This window comes from Neofelis nebulosa, chromosome 17, assembly GCF_028018385.1.
Source record: "Neofelis nebulosa isolate mNeoNeb1 chromosome 17, mNeoNeb1.pri, whole genome shotgun sequence".
NCBI lineage: Eukaryota > Metazoa > Chordata > Mammalia > Carnivora > Felidae > Neofelis > Neofelis nebulosa.
The window spans coordinates 18808622-18825019 of record NC_080798.1 but is presented as its reverse complement, the minus strand read 5'-3'; the positions used below and the strand labels follow the sequence as shown (position 1 = coordinate 18825019).

The 16398-nt window shown below is 47.4% G+C and overlaps 1 protein-coding gene and 1 long non-coding RNA gene across 5 annotated transcripts in view; one reads left to right on the top strand and one right to left on the bottom strand.

The window, feature by feature from the left end:
- LOC131500244 (uncharacterized) overlaps positions 1–15800 on the bottom strand; it is a 17872-nt gene extending 2072 nt beyond the window's left edge. The window contains exons 1-3 of one of the 3 annotated variants that reach the window (XR_009256200.1): positions 15516–15800; positions 15015–15382; positions 5583–6712 (exon numbers count right to left, since the gene is read on the bottom strand). This is a non-coding gene — a long non-coding RNA (uncharacterized LOC131500244). Of the gene's footprint in view, positions 1–5499; positions 6713–15014; positions 15383–15515 lie in introns of those variants that run through there. The other 2 variants (XR_009256198.1, XR_009256199.1) reach the window with 2 other exon arrangements.
- The window catches only part of GRAMD1A (GRAM domain containing 1A), a 21526-nt gene continuing 20698 nt past the window's right edge, over positions 15571–16398 (top strand). The window contains exon 1 of one of the 2 annotated variants that reach the window (XM_058709132.1): positions 15571–15591. Coding sequence is in view for 1 of the 2 variants with exons in the window: in XM_058709129.1 (XP_058565112.1) it covers positions 16237–16244 (8 nt within the window). In the remaining variant the exon portion in view is untranslated. Of the gene's footprint in view, positions 15592–16084; positions 16245–16398 lie in introns of those variants that run through there. The other variant, XM_058709129.1, reaches the window with a different exon arrangement.

Below are 16398 nucleotides of genomic sequence, written 5' to 3'. Positions count from 1 at the left end.
TCATGCTCTGTCTCTCTCTGTCTCAAAAATAAATAAACGTTAAAAAAAAAAAAATTTAAAAAATAAATAAATAAAAAAAAAAAAAAAAAAAAGAAACTTTTAGAACTGATGTTCTGAAGTATCATTATTGTATTTTAACAATTGTGCTCCATACTCTGTAGGCCCCTTCCAATTTTCAGTTGTGGGATTTTTTTTCTTGTAATATTTCTTTAATACTTTCTTCACTATTGTATTTTCTGCTTTTTTTTTTTTTTTTTGAATTTCTGGATTTATCCTCTAATTTTCTTATCTTTTCTCTTACTATCCATTTTGTCTTGTATTCTCCTTTCTAGGAGCTTTTCTTTGGGTTTAACACTTTTACTGTATATGCCATTTATCAGTTAAAGGAAGTGCTTTTCTATTTCAAGCTTGCTAGGAGTTTTTTTTTTTTTTTTAAGTTTATTTATTTTGAGAGAGACCGAGACAGTGTGAGTAGGGGAGGGGCAGAGAGAGAGAGAGAGAGAGAGAGAGAGAGAGAATCCCAAGCAGTCTCTGCACCATCAGCACAGAACCCGATATGGGGCTAGAACTCACGAAACTGTGAGATCATGACCTGAGCCGAAAGCGAGAACCGGACGCTTAACCGACTGAGCCACCCAGGCGTCCCCAGCTTGCTAGGGGTTTTTAATTATGAATCCATGTTGAATTTTTTGGAATATGTTTTTTTTTTGCATCTTTTGATCTCTTAATATGTTAAATTACATTTATTGATTTTCTTTGTTAAATCATCCTTACATTCCTGGCATGAACCCAACTGCAGGATTCAGTCTGCTAGTATTTTGTTTGGGATTTTTTTGCATCTATGCTTATGAGTATAATTTTCCTTTCTCATAATGAGATGGCATATTTCGATATCAAGGTAATGCTAGCCTTATGAGTTGGAAGATCTCTCTTCCCTTTTCTTTCTGGAAAATAGTTTGTCTAAGATTGGAATGACTTTTTTCTTGTATGTTGGGCAGAACCCCATTAAAAGCCATTGGCTCTGTGTTTTTGCGTGTATGTGGTCTAATGGGGGAGTTCAGGGAGCAGAATTTTTTAAGCAGTAACTGAAGTTATTTCATTTACTTGTTATAGGACCATTTATATTTTGTATTTCTTCTCGAATCCATTTTGGTGAATTATAGTTTTTTTCCCGGGAATTGGTCCATTGCATCTAAGTTTTCAAATATATTGACAAAAAGTTCATCATAATATACTCTGTCATTTTAATATCTGTATCGGTATCTAATCCCTTTAATATCTAATATCAGTATCTTTGTCCCTTTTACTCATTTTTAATTTGGAATGTTTGCTCCTTCTCACTTTGTTTTCTCCCTAATCTGTCTTTCCAAAGTTTTGTCATTTTATCTTTTTCTTTTTTTTTAATGTTTATTTATTTTGAGACAGAGACAGAGACAGAGAGCATGAGTGGGGGGGGGGGGGGGGGTAGAGGGAGACACAGAAACCGAAGCAGGCTCCAGGCTGTGAGCTGTCAGCACAGAGCCCGATGTGGGGCTTGAACTCACAAACCATGAGATCATGACTTGAACCAACGTCAGACCCTCAACCGACTGAGCCACCCAGGTGCCCCATTTTTTTTATCTTTTTCAAGAACCAACTTGTGACTTCCAATCTTCTCTGTTGTATCCTAGTTTTCTATTTTATTTTCTGCTCTTACCTTTATTGTTTCCTTCCTCATGTATTCTTAGGATTTATTCCCTTCTCTTTCCCATCTTCCTAATTTGATTGCTCACTTCATTAAATAGCGTTTAAGGCTGTAGTTTTTCTTGTTTTTCAAGTTTTTATACATGGCATTTTCATTATTGTTAGTTCTGTATATTTTCTAATTTCTTTTATGGTTTCTTTAAAAAAAATTTTTTTTTAACGTTTATTTATTTTTGAGACAGAGAGAGACAGAGCATGAACAGGGGAGGGGCAGAGAGAGAGGGAGACACAGAATCTGAAACAGGCTCCAGGCTCTGAGCTGTCAGCACAGAGCCCGACGCGGGGCTCGAACTCACAGACCGTGAGATCATGACCTGAGCCGAAGTCAGACGCTCAACCGACCAAGCCACCCAGGTGCCCCTCTCTTATGGTTTCTTATTTGACTTGTGAATTATTGAGAAGTGTCTTTAATTTCCAAACAGGTGAGTTTCCTAGTAATATTTTAGTTATTAATTTCTGACAATTTTATTTTGATCAGAGAATGAATTTGTTTGCCATTAAAAACTTTAACAGTGCATTGGCACTTTTTTTTTTATGTCAGACTGTGATGAAATTTTGTAAATATTCCATGTGTGCTTTAAAGAATGTATATCCGGGGCACCTGGGTGGCTCAGTTGGTTAAGCGTCTGACTTCAGCTCAGGTCATGATCTTGCGGTCCGTGAGTTCAAGCCCCGCGTCGGGCTCTGTGCAGACAGCTCAGAGCCTGGAGCCTATTTCAGATTCTGTGTCTCCCTCTCTCTCTGCCCCTCCCCTGCTCATGCTCTGTCTCTCTCTCTGTCTCAGAAATAAATAAACGTTAAAAAAAAAATTAAAAAAAAAAAAAAAGAATGTATATCCTATGGAAACCAATTTGACAATACATTTCATATATTGAAAAAAAAATAAAGAATGTATATCCTAGGGGCGCCTGGGTGGCTCAGTCGGTTATGCATCCGACTTTGGCTCAGGTCATGACCTCGCGGTTCGTGAGTTCAAGCCCCTACGTCGGGCTCTGTACTGATAGCTCGGAGCCTGGAGCCTGCTGGGATTCTGTGTCTCCCTCTCTCTCCGCCCCCTCCCCTGCTCATGCTCTGTCTGTCTCTCTCTCAAAAAATAAATAGACATTGGGGCGCCTGGGTGGCGCAGTCGGTTAAGCGTCCGACTTCAGCCAGGTCACGATCTCGCGGTCCGTGAGTTCGAGCCCTGCGCCAGGCTCTGGGCTGATGGCTCGGAGCCTGGAGCCTGTTTCTGATTCTGTGTCTCCCTCTCTCTCTCTGCCCCTCCCCCGTTCATGCTCTGTCTCTCTCTGTCCCAAAAATAAATAAAAAACGTTGAAAAAAAAATTAAAAAAAAAATAGACATTAAAAAAAAGAATGTATATTCTTGTCGAATCACTATGTTGTACACCCGAAACTGATTTAATGTGTGTCAAAAATACTTCAAGTTTTAAAAATGTTTATTCTTTCCTTACTGAATACAATTTGTTAGTGCACCCAAGCTTAGAACTGTTATATTTTCCTGGTGAGTCGAACTTTTATACTGTTAGGCTGTAGCTGTCTTTACCTTTAAAAGTGTTTTTTTCCGGGCGCCTGGGTGGCTCAGTCGGTTAAACATCCGACTTCAGCTCAGGTCACGATCTCACAGTCCATGAGTTCGAGCCCCGCGTCAGGCTCTGGGCTGGTGGCTCGGAGCCTGGAGCCTGCTTCCGATTCTGTGTCTCCCTCTCTCTCTGCCCCTCCCCCGTTCATGCTCTGTCTCTCTCTGTCCCAAAAATAAATAAACGTTAAAAAAAAAAAATTTTAAAGTGTTTTTTTCTATACATCTTTGTTGTCTGATATTACAGCTACACTACCTTTCCTCCAGTTAGTATTTTCCTGATACTGCAAAAAAAAACATATTCTAAAAAATTCAAATCTTTGTCTATCCCTTTACTTCCAACCTTTCTTTATCCTCATTTGTCAGTTATTTGTCTTGTAAAGAGCATGTAACTACGTGTTTTTCTTGGTCTCATCTGGCAATGTTTGTGCTTTGACAGGAGTAGTCTTTTAAAAAACTTGTATTATCATAATTGATATGCTTGTTAGATTTCAGCCATAATATCGCGTGCACTTTCTCTTTATTCCACTTTTCCCATGCTTCTTTCACGTTTTGGATCGAAGGTTTTTCTTTTCCGTTTTCTTCCTTCTACTAGTTTAGATGGTAGACATTCTCTTATTTTAGATGCATGCTTACTGTTTCGAAGTTTCTTATCAGTACCTTTATTCCCCTTGAACAACGCAAGGACACCGGGAGAGGCAAGGAGGGATCCTGCCCTGGAGCCTCCGGAACCCCTCGACTTCAGGCTTCCAAACTTCAGAACTCGGAGACCATGAGTTTCTGTGGTTAGAAGCCCCCAAGTTCATGGGAAGTTGTTCTGGCGGCTCCAGGAAACACATACAGGTGTCGTTTAAAATTCAGCTTTATTGACACCTATTTAAACTTGCTTGTAATGTGTGCAACATTCCAACTGAAATTTTTTTTTTAATTTTTTTTTAACTTTTATTTATTTTTGAGACAGAGAGAGACAGAGCATGAACGGGGGAGGGTCAGAGAGAGAGGGAGACACAGAATCCAAAACAGGCTCCAGGCTCCAAGCTGTCAGCACAGAGCCCGATGCGGGGCTCGAACTCACAGACCGCGAGATCATGACCTGAGCTGAAGTCAGACGCTCAGCCGACTGAGCCACCCAGGCGCCCCGCCAACTGAAATTTTTAAAAATGTTTTGCGTGCAGACTTTCCCAAGTCAGACCGATTTTTTTCTCCCATTTCTGAGAACAGGTAGTGTTTTGCTCAGTGTTCGAAAGAGCTGAGAGTGGCCCTGACAGGCTTGTGGAGTGGATCTGCGAACCTCCTCGGTCTCAGCGGGGCCACTCTGAGAGCCATCCCCACAGTGGCCTGGGCCTCCCTCGTGCAGCCAGTTCCCTCTTCCTATCCTTCCTTTCCGCAGGCTTCCGGGGGCAAAGCGAGTTGTTTCCCATTTAATTAGCTAGACTTGGGGCACCTGGGTGGCTCAGTTGGTTAAGCATCCAGCTTTGGCTCAGGTCATGATCTCACAGTTCGTGGATTTGAGCCCCGCATCTGACTCTGTGCTGACAGCTCAGAGCCTGGAGCCTGCTTCACATTCTGTGTCTCCCTCTCTCTCTCTGCCCCTCCCCTGCTTGCGGTCTCTCTCTCTCTCAAAAATAAATAAACATTAAAAAAATTTAAATTAGCTATACCTAACTTTTAAAAAATATTTTTATTTTTAAATCTTTATTTATTATCTTTTTTGTTAGAGAGAGAAAGAGAGAGAGAGACAGAACATGTGAGTGGGGGAGAGGGCCAGAGGGGGAAAGAGAGAGAGACTGACCCTTAAGCAGGCTCCATGCTCAGCACGGAGCCCGAAGTGGGGGCTCGATCCCGTGACCCTGGGGTCATGACCTGAGCCAAAATGAAGAGTCAGACACTCTACTGACTGAGCTACCCAGGTGCCCCTAAAAAACATTTTTTTTTAAATTTTTTTTTAACGTTTTATTTATTTTTGAGACAGAGAGAGACAGAGCATGAACGGGGGAGGGGCAGAGAGAGAGGGAGACACAGAATCGGAAGCAGGCTCCAGGCTCTGAGCCGTCAGCCCAGAGCCCAACGCGGGGCTCGAACTCGCGGACCGCGAGATCGTGACCTGAGCTGAAGTCGGACGCTCAACCGACTGAGCCACCCAGGCGCCCCCTAAAAAACATTTTTAAATAAAACCAAAAAAGGTTTTATACATAATTTTGTATTTACATATTATACATAATTCCAATACATAAAACAGAAAAAAAAAAAAAATGAACCATACCAAAGCTGCCATATTTGGAGGGCTCTCCGCCTCACAGGCCTGACTGTGGAGCGGAATGAAATCTTTCTAGTTCCTCCCTCGGCCTCTGCAAGGGAATGTCAGTTTCTCGTTTTAAAAGTTTGCCTAATAAGTGATGTGGAAAAACACCCTGAGCTAAACCAAACCGACATGGGGACATGACCAGCATTCTAGAATTCTTGCATTCCTCCTCGCCCTATTTCCCCCCAGCACCTGCTTTCCAGCATCTTGGTAGTGTGGTTGTCGAAATCCTGAGCCACAGATGCTCTTTCAAACACCGCCCCCCACCCCCGGACATATAATAGCAACTAAAACACTGATCTGGCATTCGCTGTGTGCTCGAGCCCAGCCTAAGCATTTTACTTGTATTATCTCATCAGAATCTCTCAGAACCCGTTGAGGTGGGCATCAGCATTTCCCACACTTCCCAGAGGAAGGCTGGAAACTCACTGACTACAGGGATTGTGTCTCTGTCCGTAGCTTAATCCCCATTTTCCAGGAGAGCAGCCAACAGTGTGTACATCAGCGGGTGGGGGGCAGCCTGGAAATCATTGCAGTTTATCAAAAGACTTCCCATCATCCCTGCTGAAAGGAAGCCCCCAATCTGGACGTTTCCTTGAAGAGTTCCCAGTCCAGGTGAGACAGAGATGGAAGGGCCACCGGGCATAACAGATCCCTCCCGAAGCAGGTATTTTCTATAGGAAATGTTGTATTTGGTCCCAACAAGTCCTTGCGGAAATGAATCCAAATGGTCAGAAAAATGTGATTTTTCAGGCTTTGAGAAGGAGAACAGGCCACTTTTTCTTAGACCGTGTTTTGGGCCCTTCCTTTTGTTTTTTTTGGGTGGGAGTAAAATATACAAAATCAGAAGGCAAAATGGAAAACTAGGTGCTGGGAAGGAAGCTGGGAGAAGGAAGAAACCCTTGGGAGTTTCTGGATGGCAAAAATCCACCTTCATCACTCGTCCCTAGTCTTGTCAAGGTGCCCATCCTCGGACAACTCGAGGTACACCAAGCTTTCTCTTCAGAGAGCCCCAAGTTTCAGGGCAGGAAATGGTCTTGGCCTGGGTGTCTTTGCCTGAGGGGAGCAGCACGACACTTCCATCCAAGATGCTGGAAAGACAAAGCAGAAGTTCATGAGAAACAGAGGCCCCAACAGCACTGACTGGGAGGTCAAGGCAGAGGGCGGCGGGCAGGGAACTGTCCAACTTGCCCCCCCCCCCCCACCCCACAGTGGCGGGTCACCACCTGGTGCACATCTGTGTTGTAGAAATGGAACTCAGTCTGGCCCAAAGGGAGAAGTCTCAGGATGCAAACAAGGCATTGAAAGGGAGGACATCAGAGAATTTGGGACTTTCCAGGGTGGAGAGTGTGGGAAGGAATTTGCTAAAATCAGACACACTAGGGAAGAAACCTTACGTATACAGAGAGTGTGGGAGAGATTTGGTAAGAAGTCAAATTTTACCAGGCCCATGTGGGCACAGTCAGAGAGGAAACCAGAAGTCACAGTTCACTGGAAACAGATAGATACAGTCAGGAAATCTTGAAGTATCTGGGGAGTGCAAACATCACATTATTGCTTATTATTCGTCAGAGATACGTAAGCCCACACTCTCTGGAGCACCCACGTAGGGGTAGAAAATGGAACAGTGAGCATAGATTTTATCTGTACACCAAATCTCCATGTGGAAAAATACTACAGAAACAGCACAGAGTCTGGACTCCTCAGCCCAGACTCCTCATTCCAGTTGGGAAGAGACTCCAGTGGGCAGTGCTCCCCTGGATGACGGGAAGGCAGAAATAATGGACAAGAAGCAGGCGGTTTTCAGCCACAGAGCTTCTAGGATGGAGAACACATGGGGTGTTCTTCTGTAGCCTTGCTCTGTTTGAGATTTCATTTCCACATACCAGCCCTTCCCATGTTTCCAAGGACATTAGGTTCTAATGAGTTTCCTTCTCTCCACCAGCCATGAACTTGACTGAGAAATCTGTCTGCAAAGGCAGAGGTCAGGAAAGGTAAAAACAACACTGACCACAAGCCCAATTCCCCCCTGTAACCTCAACCCCTAAGAAAGAATCTTATGCCAACCTTGATGTTTCTTGAAGACAATAATCCTGTGCAGGGAGAGAAGGGTGGGTTCTGGAAAGAGATGTGCCAGGTGAGGTGAGGGACATTTGATAGCTAGATTTCTTGGGGTGAGTGACCTCCGCCAACACGCTGGGGAACGCCCAGACCAGCGCTGATCTTTATTTGTCCAGCTGCTGACTGAATCTGTCCATCTAGGGGTTCTGTAGGCACATCTCCAACAAGTTTTCCATAGGACTCTTGATGTGTTTCAGCAAAACATTTTCTTATTTCAATCTTCCACTGCGCTTTCAGTTTCACACTACAGGCTGAGCCTCACACCGGGCCCCACTCCTATACGTGAACTGATAGGCAAGGATCATGCACAGCTGAGGTAAGCATCGAACATGAAAAGCCAAGAGACTCTTAAAGAAGAGCAAGGTGGGAGGATATCGAGACTAATTATAAAACTATACATATAATTAGGATAATTAGGCATATGTAATTAAGAAAGTGTGAGTTTTGCACAAGGATAGACAAATAGACCAAGGAAGCTCTGAAACACCCAGAGATGGCTGGATGAATGGATGAGAGGATGGATGGATGAACGGATGGACGGACAGGTGAGTAGATGAATGGGTGGATGGATGGATGGATAGATACCTGATGCCTGACAAAGAGGAATGTAACGAGTCATGTAAAAGAATGTTCACAGCAGCACTATTTTTAATAGCCCAAACTGGGAAGCCCTCAACTGTCCATCAGTATAATTGATAAGCAAGTAATGGTATTTATCCACAACTTATTTCATTGATACTATATCAATACTATACAATATTAAAAATGAACACATTACAGCTATTCACAATAAGGTGAATAATTTACAAGCATAATGTTAAATAACAAAAGCCAAATACAAAAGAATTCAAAGGGTGTTATTCTATTTGTACAAAGTTCAGAAACTAAACTAGGGTTTTGGGGAATATGTGCTTAAGTGGTAAAACTAAAGAAAAGCAAAGGAAGGAATTTTCAAAGAAGTCAATGTGTGTATAATTAAGATAGTGTGGGTTTTGCACAGGGATAGACAAATAGACCAAGGAAGCTCTGAAATACCCAGAGATGGATGGATGGATGGATGGATGGATGGATGGATGGATGGGCGGATGGCTCACTGGGTGGGTGGATGGGTGGACAGATAGATGATGGATGGATGGATGGATGGATGACTGGGTGGAGGGAGAGGGGTTTGGCTGGGAAGGCATTTGTAGCTTCTGGGGATGCTGGCATATTTTTTCTTGGCCTGGGTAGTGGGTCCATGTGTTCTTCCTTCATAATTATATATTAAGCCATACATTTATATTTTATGCCCTTTTGTGTGTGTATTATCTGTCACAAAAGAACTTCTGTAAACATGAAATACCAAAGGAAAAAAATCTAACAAAAGATACGAAAGTGGGAGGAAGGAGAATTGGAGGAAAGGGTCAAAAGGCACAAAATCCCAGTTATAAGGTACTGACCTCCTAGAGATGCAATGTACAACATGACAACCATAGTCAACGCCACTGTGTGACAGACAGGAAGGTTCTCAAGAGAGTAGATCCTAAGTGTTCCCACCGCCAGGAGAAAATTATTTTTCTTTTTTCTTTTCTTCCTGCTTTTCTTTTTATTGTATTTATTTGAGAAGATGGATGTTAGCTGAACTCTACTGTGATCGTTTCACAATATATGTGTCAAACCATCATGCTGTATGTACCTCCTAAACCATACAGTGAGGTATGTCAACTATTTCTCAATAAAACTGGGGAAAAAAAGGTATGGAAGAACTTTAAAAGAACAATTATTTTTCAAAAGTACCTAAACACATGGTGATTATGGCTGCATAATGTTGAGTATTGTTGTCACTATGGAACTCTACACTCAGAAATGGTTAAGATGGGGGGGTGCCTGGGTGGCTCAGTCAGTGGAGTGTCTGGGTCATGATCTTTTACCCTGCGTCGGGCTTGGAGCCTACTTTAAAAAAAAGTTAAGATGGGGACTTTTATGTGTATTTTGCCACAATTAACAAAAATTCCTAAACGCCCAGAGAGTGACCTAAGTACTAGGAGAGTGACCCCATGTGGACATTTTGGAGAAGTCAGTAAAGATATCAATTGTTGGTTATAGCATAACCATGGAATTCTTACTGATTTTTCCCCCTTGGAACTTGACAAGCTGACTCTGGGAGAAGAGGAACAAGATAGGAAGATTTGCTCACCAGACATCAAGACTTACTTTAACACTAAAGTAATAAAGTCAGTGTCTTAAAATAATAAGTAAAGTGGGGCGCCTGGGTGGCGCAGTTGGTTAAGCGTCCGACTTCAGCCAGGTCACGATCTCGCGGTCTGTGAGTTCGAGCCCCGCGTCGGGCTCTGGGCTGATGGCTCGGAGCCTGGAGCCTGTTTCCGATTCTGTGTCTCCCTCTCTCTCTGCCCCTCCCCCGTTCATGCTTTGTCTCTCTCTGTCTCAAAAATAAAAATAAACGTTAAAAAAAAAATTAAAAAAAAAATAAGTAAAGTAATAAAATAAAGTAAAAAATTAAGTAATAAAGGCGGGATAGAAGATCCACAGAAACACCCTGAGCACTCAGACACGAGCACGCACAGGGGAGGCACGCGGGTGGCTGATCACTGGGATGCTGGTTTACCAGGGAGTTACGCAAGGAACACATGCGGAGAATGTCAGGACAGCGTCATTCATCAGAGCAGAAAACCAGAAACAACCTGCCGTCCATGAGCAGGTAAGATAAAGAAAGTGTGGTATATTCCGACAATGGAAGGTAGCATAGTAGCAAAAACAGAATAAGTGGGGCTACCCCTATGGCTGAATCTTAGAACTCACGTTGAGCGAGGAAAGCAAGTCACAGATGACACAAGGTATGGTTCAAGAGCTCAGACGCAAGAAAAACTAAAAAAATATGTTGTTTAGGGTTGTATAGCAATGTGACTGAAAAAAAACTATTAAAAAAAACTATTAAAGGGGTGTCTGGGTGGCTCAGTCAATTAAGCGTCTGACTCTTGATATCAGTTCAGGTCTTGATCATGAGGGTCATGAGTTCAAGCCCCACACTGAGCTCTGAGCTGGGCATGAAGGCTACTCAAAAAAAATAAATAAATAAAATGAAAATAAAAAAAAAATAATTTTAAACTATTAAAAATGTGAAGGGTTGATGACCGTCCAGGAGGGGTGATGGAGAATTCTGGAAGGGAAGCTGGGTGGGCTGGGGGAGGAGCCTAAGGCAATCACCAGTGATGTGCTGGTTCTCGAATTGGGGGGGGGGGGGGGGCTAAAGGGCACATTTACTGTTATAATTTATAACTCACGTCTATGATGCGGACACTCGTTAGTATGTGTCAATTATTATGCAATAATAATGGAAAAGCAAGAGAAAAGCGCCTAGACCTGAGCCGTGGGGAATACTAGCTTCTCCAGATAGGGTAGCGGAGAGGGGTGTGCACAAAAGTGTGAGGGGGTGCTGTCAGTGAGGTGGGAGGAGAGCCAGAAACTGCGGCATCTCAGAGGCAAAGAGAAGCTCCCAGAAGGAAGAGGGCGGTCCCAGGTTGTGGCTTCTGAAAGCAGGGCAGGAAGATGAGGACTGGAAAGTGTCCCAGATTTGGTCACCCAGGGGTGACCCCTGGGCTTGGAGGAGCAGTTCTGGGGGAATAATGGGGGACAGGCAGGAGCCACACTGTGGAGAGAAGGACCAGCAGAGGCCTAGGGAAGACAGCCCCTTCCTCAGTGGGGCAGTCACGAGGGCAAGACAAGGCGGCTGACTTCACCCTCCTCTGTACGGGCGCCCCCACCCCCACTCTGTCCCTTCTCCCAGGAACAGCTGGTCAGAGGGGAACACGACTCCAGCTGGACATGCTATTCTGGCCGCAAGGTTGTGACTCTTCGGTCCAGCCAGGACTCCTGGGGGGAGGGAAGGGCCTGGTCTCCTGTCCTTATCCTGGAAGTCCGAACCCCGTGGGGACAGAAGGAGGAGGAAACCAGAAGGTAAGGGTATTGGGGTGCCTGGGAAGGACCCTGGGGTCCGGGCCTGGCCTGTAAGGGTCAGGGTCTCTTCCCCAAGCCAGGGGCCACCCTCTCTGGGTCCCACAGGTCTCCCTTCCCTACTCCCTGGGCAGCTGGACACCAAGCAGCCCTTGCTGTGTTCTGCCGTGTGGACAGACACTGATTTGATCTCCGCAGACCCAGGTGGCCTGTAATGTCACATCTGCGGTGCAAGAACTGGCCTGGCTTCCTCCCAGCTGAGGAGGCCACAGCCGGCCACCCTCCCTTTGTTTGTTTTGGGAGGGGCAATTGCTGAGCAAACAGGGAAGGGAAATCCTGGATTCTGTCTCCTCAGCTTGATCAGCCGTTACCTAGGCCCGGAGGCCTCTGGGGCCCCCTCAGGCCCGGCTCCTTCCTGGCCTGGTGTGTGTGGAAAGGAGCTAGGGTGACTGGTGTATAGAAAACCCAGGGCTCGGCCTTGGTGAATGTTCAGACAAAATAAACCCCAACTCAGGAGCACAAACAGAAGTTCACTGAGCACTTACTGTGTGCCAGGCCCTGGGCTGGGCACCCCACATGTCAGAGCTCTCTGATGCAACCCAGCCACCATAGGAGGTGGGCATCAGGATCTCCAGTTTCCAGAAGAGGAAACTGAGGCTCGGGGTCAGGAAGAGAGGACACTGACAGAGGTGGGATTCCCACTCAGACCTCTCTGACCCCTACACTGTGCTCTGAACCTCAGTTCGGCTGTGGAGCAGTGCGGGGTGGTGAGAGGCGAGGCTTCAACAGGGGCCCTTCCCTTCACCTCTCTTTTTTCTTCCCCCCAGAGACTGTGCAGTTATCCAAGGCTCCAGAGCCGGCAGGTGGAGCCCTTCCCATGGCTGAGCTCCTGCCCCAGCTGCCTTGGCCCCCATCGGTGGAGGGTGGTGTCCAGGACTCAGACTCATCAGTCCCTGCAGCCGAGGGGCAGAACCAGCAGCCACGAGATGGCAGGGCAGAGGGCCCATCCCCTGAGACCTGGAGGCTCCCGGAGGTGCCTTCCATTCACATAACACCATCCAGTGATGGAGAGTCACCCCCTTGCACCCCGACCCCCCAGCGCCTACGGCTGCCGAGGACCCCAGACCTGGAGAGTCTACCCCAGGACAGGTCAGACCCCGGTGTTAGGACAAAAGAGAGGTGCTCTCTCTCTCTAGGGACTCGTGCTCGAGGGTGGCTGACACTGTCCAGGTGCAGGAGCTGAAGGTCAGTTGGACTGAAGTTGTGAAATAGGTACACAAATAAAACCAGGCAACTGGTTTTGAGCTCTCTGCTCTCAGCAGAGCACCGCCTATTAAGGGGACACCCCTTTCGACACACCCAGTGTTTCTCCTTCCTTTTTTTTTTTTTTTTTAATTTTTAAAAATGTTTATTTCTTTTTGAGAGACAGAGAGAGAGAGAGAGAGGCAGAAAGAGAAGGAGACACAGAATCCCAAGCAGGCTTCCTGCTGACGGTGTGGAGCCGGACATGGGGCTCGAACTCACAAACTGAGATCGTGACCTGAGCCAAAATCAGGAGTCGGAAGCTTAACCAACTAAGCCACCCAGGTGCCCCTCTGGTGTTTTTCAAACTGTGGATCATGACCATTTAAGGGCCGTGAAACCAAGGTAGTGTGTTGCGAACAGAACTTTTTCCAAGCAGAAATAGGGTAGAATTTAAAATACAATGTATGAGGCATAGTGAATAAGTGGGGTTTCCTGCAACTTTTGTGACATTACATATATTTATATACATATTATATACATATTACAGGTACTTCTTGTACTGGAGACCAGTGTAAAAGGTATGTCTTGCTGTAGCTCATGGGAAAAAAAGAAAAAAGAAACTTAAAACTTCTGTGAATAAACGTTGCCTCTGGCACAGGGAGACAGGAACTGAAAGTTCAAGGCTGCAAGGGGAAAAGAAGAAAGAACTATATTGGCTCTGAGTAGAAATATCCACTGTGGTTTCTTCTAACAATGGATGCTAGATAAGAGTTAAGGTTTATGAAATAGAGCTCTGTGTATCAGTGTGGAGAAAACTCAGAAACAACGATGATGGAGAAAACAAGTTGCAAAATGATACAGTAGGAGACTAATCGTGTGTATCTTTCAAAAGACACTGAACAATAGGCTATATTGTTGATAGATGCATCCTGATGTCAAAAAAAAGGATGAGAAAGGGCACAGGAGGAACACAGCTTCAGGGAGGTGGGTACCTTGGGGGTAAGACCAGAGAACGGAGGAATGGGCAACTGGGCCTTTGGCTGTGCCTGTAACAGTTTATTTCTTTTAAAAAAGAAAATAAGATCTGAAATGAAAATGGCAAAATATCCACATCTATCGTCTATGGATGGTGGGGATGATTGCTTTATTTTTTTTTCCAGTTTGAAATAAATATTCCCTAATCAAAAATTTAAAAGTATTTCAAAAGAAGAAACAGGTAAAGAGAAGTACAGTTGACCTTTGAACGATGCAAGGGGTTAGGAGGCACTGGCCCACCATTCAGTCAAAAATCCAAGTGTAACTTTTGACTCCTCAAAAATTTAGCCACTAATAACCTCCTGTTGGCCAGAAGCCTTCCCTATAACATAACAATAAATTAACACGTATTTTGTACGTTACCTGTATTACATACTGTATTCTTACAATAAAGTAAGCTAGAGGAAAGAAAATGTTCTAAGAAAATCATAAAGCAGACAAAATACAGGTGCAGTACTATACTGTAAAAATATCCATGTGTAAATGGATTCACATAATTCAAACCCATGTTGTTCAAGGATCACCTGTATAGAGAATGACAGCAATGAAAAAGGGGGATGGTGGAAGGAGCGCCTAAGATCCGAGAGAAGACCGCAGAGGAAACAGCAAGTGCAAAGGCCAGGGGAAGGGGTGGAGGGGGGGGGGGGGGAAGTGTCTGGTGAGCTAGAGGAAAAATGAGTTGTGGGAGGGAATGCAAAAAAAGGAGGAGGAGGAGGTGAAGTCAGAATGGTGACAAGGGCCACCAGGTCCTTAGATTCTGGAGAGATTCTGTGGGTGGAGTGGACAGGGATTGCTGAGAGATTGCATGTAGGTGTGAGGGAGACAGAGGGGTCAGGGAAGATGGAAGTTTTGGGCCGGCCATCCACCAAAATGGAGAAGTGGAGTGGCTTTTGGGGCGGGGGGGGGGCGGTGCGGGGAGATGCTGCAAAGGTGCGGAGAGAGACGGGAATGGAATTTTTTCAAGACTAGGAACAGAATGTCATAGGGAAGGGTGGGGAGTGCTGAGGTGCCTCCGGCCAGGAGCTGTGAGGTGGGACTCACGTTTCCGTGTCTTCCTGCAAGGAGCCCGGGACACCAACAGGCAGCCCCACAGGGATGGACGCAGGTTACCGCGTCACAGCAGGGCTTTGGCCAACTCTGCAGCCTACCCGCTGCGTGACCTGGGCCAAGCCACGTCCCGTCTTTGAGGAGGGGCTTCCCCATCTGTGAAAGGGCTGCTGTCCCCCACCCCAGCGCTGCCCCGTGGGAAAGCCCCTTACCACACAGTTCGTGGGATCTCCAGGACTGGGGTAACTTGCCAGAGGTCACGACACAGCTAAGAGCCAGGCAGGCTGGATTCTAACTTGGTCTGCTGACGGGGACTGGGATGGAGAGGGGTCCCCCGATGTCGAGGACCTCCTGGGCCAACACTGGGGGGCGGGGGGGGTGCGGAAACGGATGGGAAGAGGGAGGCGGCCTACGGGCCCCACCCCGTTCCCGCCAGAGGCCGTTCCTCGGTGCTCGCAGCCCCCACCCCTCCGCTTCCCAGAAACTTCGTCCCACCTCTCAGGTTCCGCCCCGGGCGGCCGGCAGCTCCCGGCCGGCCGGGGGCAGAATTGGAGCCGAAGACCCTTTCCGGGTACCAGAGGAGAGGGTCGCAGCCGGTGCCAAGGCACTGCCATGGCGGGGTTTCCTTTGAATCAACTGTTCCTCTTTCTATCCTTCTCTCTCCTCTGTTCGTTTCTCTGCCTCCTCCGATTCTCAGTCTCTATCTTTTCTCTTCCTCTCTCCTGTTTCGGTATCTCCGGCGTCCCAGCTGCTCCTCTCGGTTCCCCGCGTCGCCCCCCCCCCCCCCCCCCCCCTGCGTCCCAGCATCTCCAACTCTGGCCGCGGGCCTCCCGCTCCGGGCCTGGCGGCGCCCGCCGGGCCTCCCGGGCCTAGGCCAGCCCCCGCCGCCGGGTGCCGGCCCGCGCCCCTCCCCCCGCCCCTCCCCCGCCCGGGTCCGAGGGCCCTCCCTCTGGGCCGCACCGCCCCCCTTCCCGCGCAGGCGGGGGCGGCGCGGTGACGCGACGGGGCGGGGGCGGGGGAGGGAGGGGTGAGCTGACGCTGCGGCGGCTGCCGCTGCTCCGGGGCTCCGGCCTTTGTGCGGGCGGCGGGCGGCGCGGTCGGGTGGGGGCGGCGGCCGCGGAAGGCGAGGCAGGTGCCCCGCGGGGACGCCCAGCTCAGCCCATCCCCGCTCGGCCCGCCGTGCCCTGCGGCCGGGCGCGCCCGCCGCGCCGCATCCATGTTTGAGTAAGGACCGGGGCGCGGCGGGCGGGCGGGCGGGCGGGAGGACCGGGCCGGCCGGCCGGCCGGCGGCTCCGCGCGCTCGGCTTGCGGGTAGCGCGGTCGGAGGCGAGGCTGGGGGTTGGGGCTCGCGGGGTCGGCGAGGTGGGGGGTGGCGGGC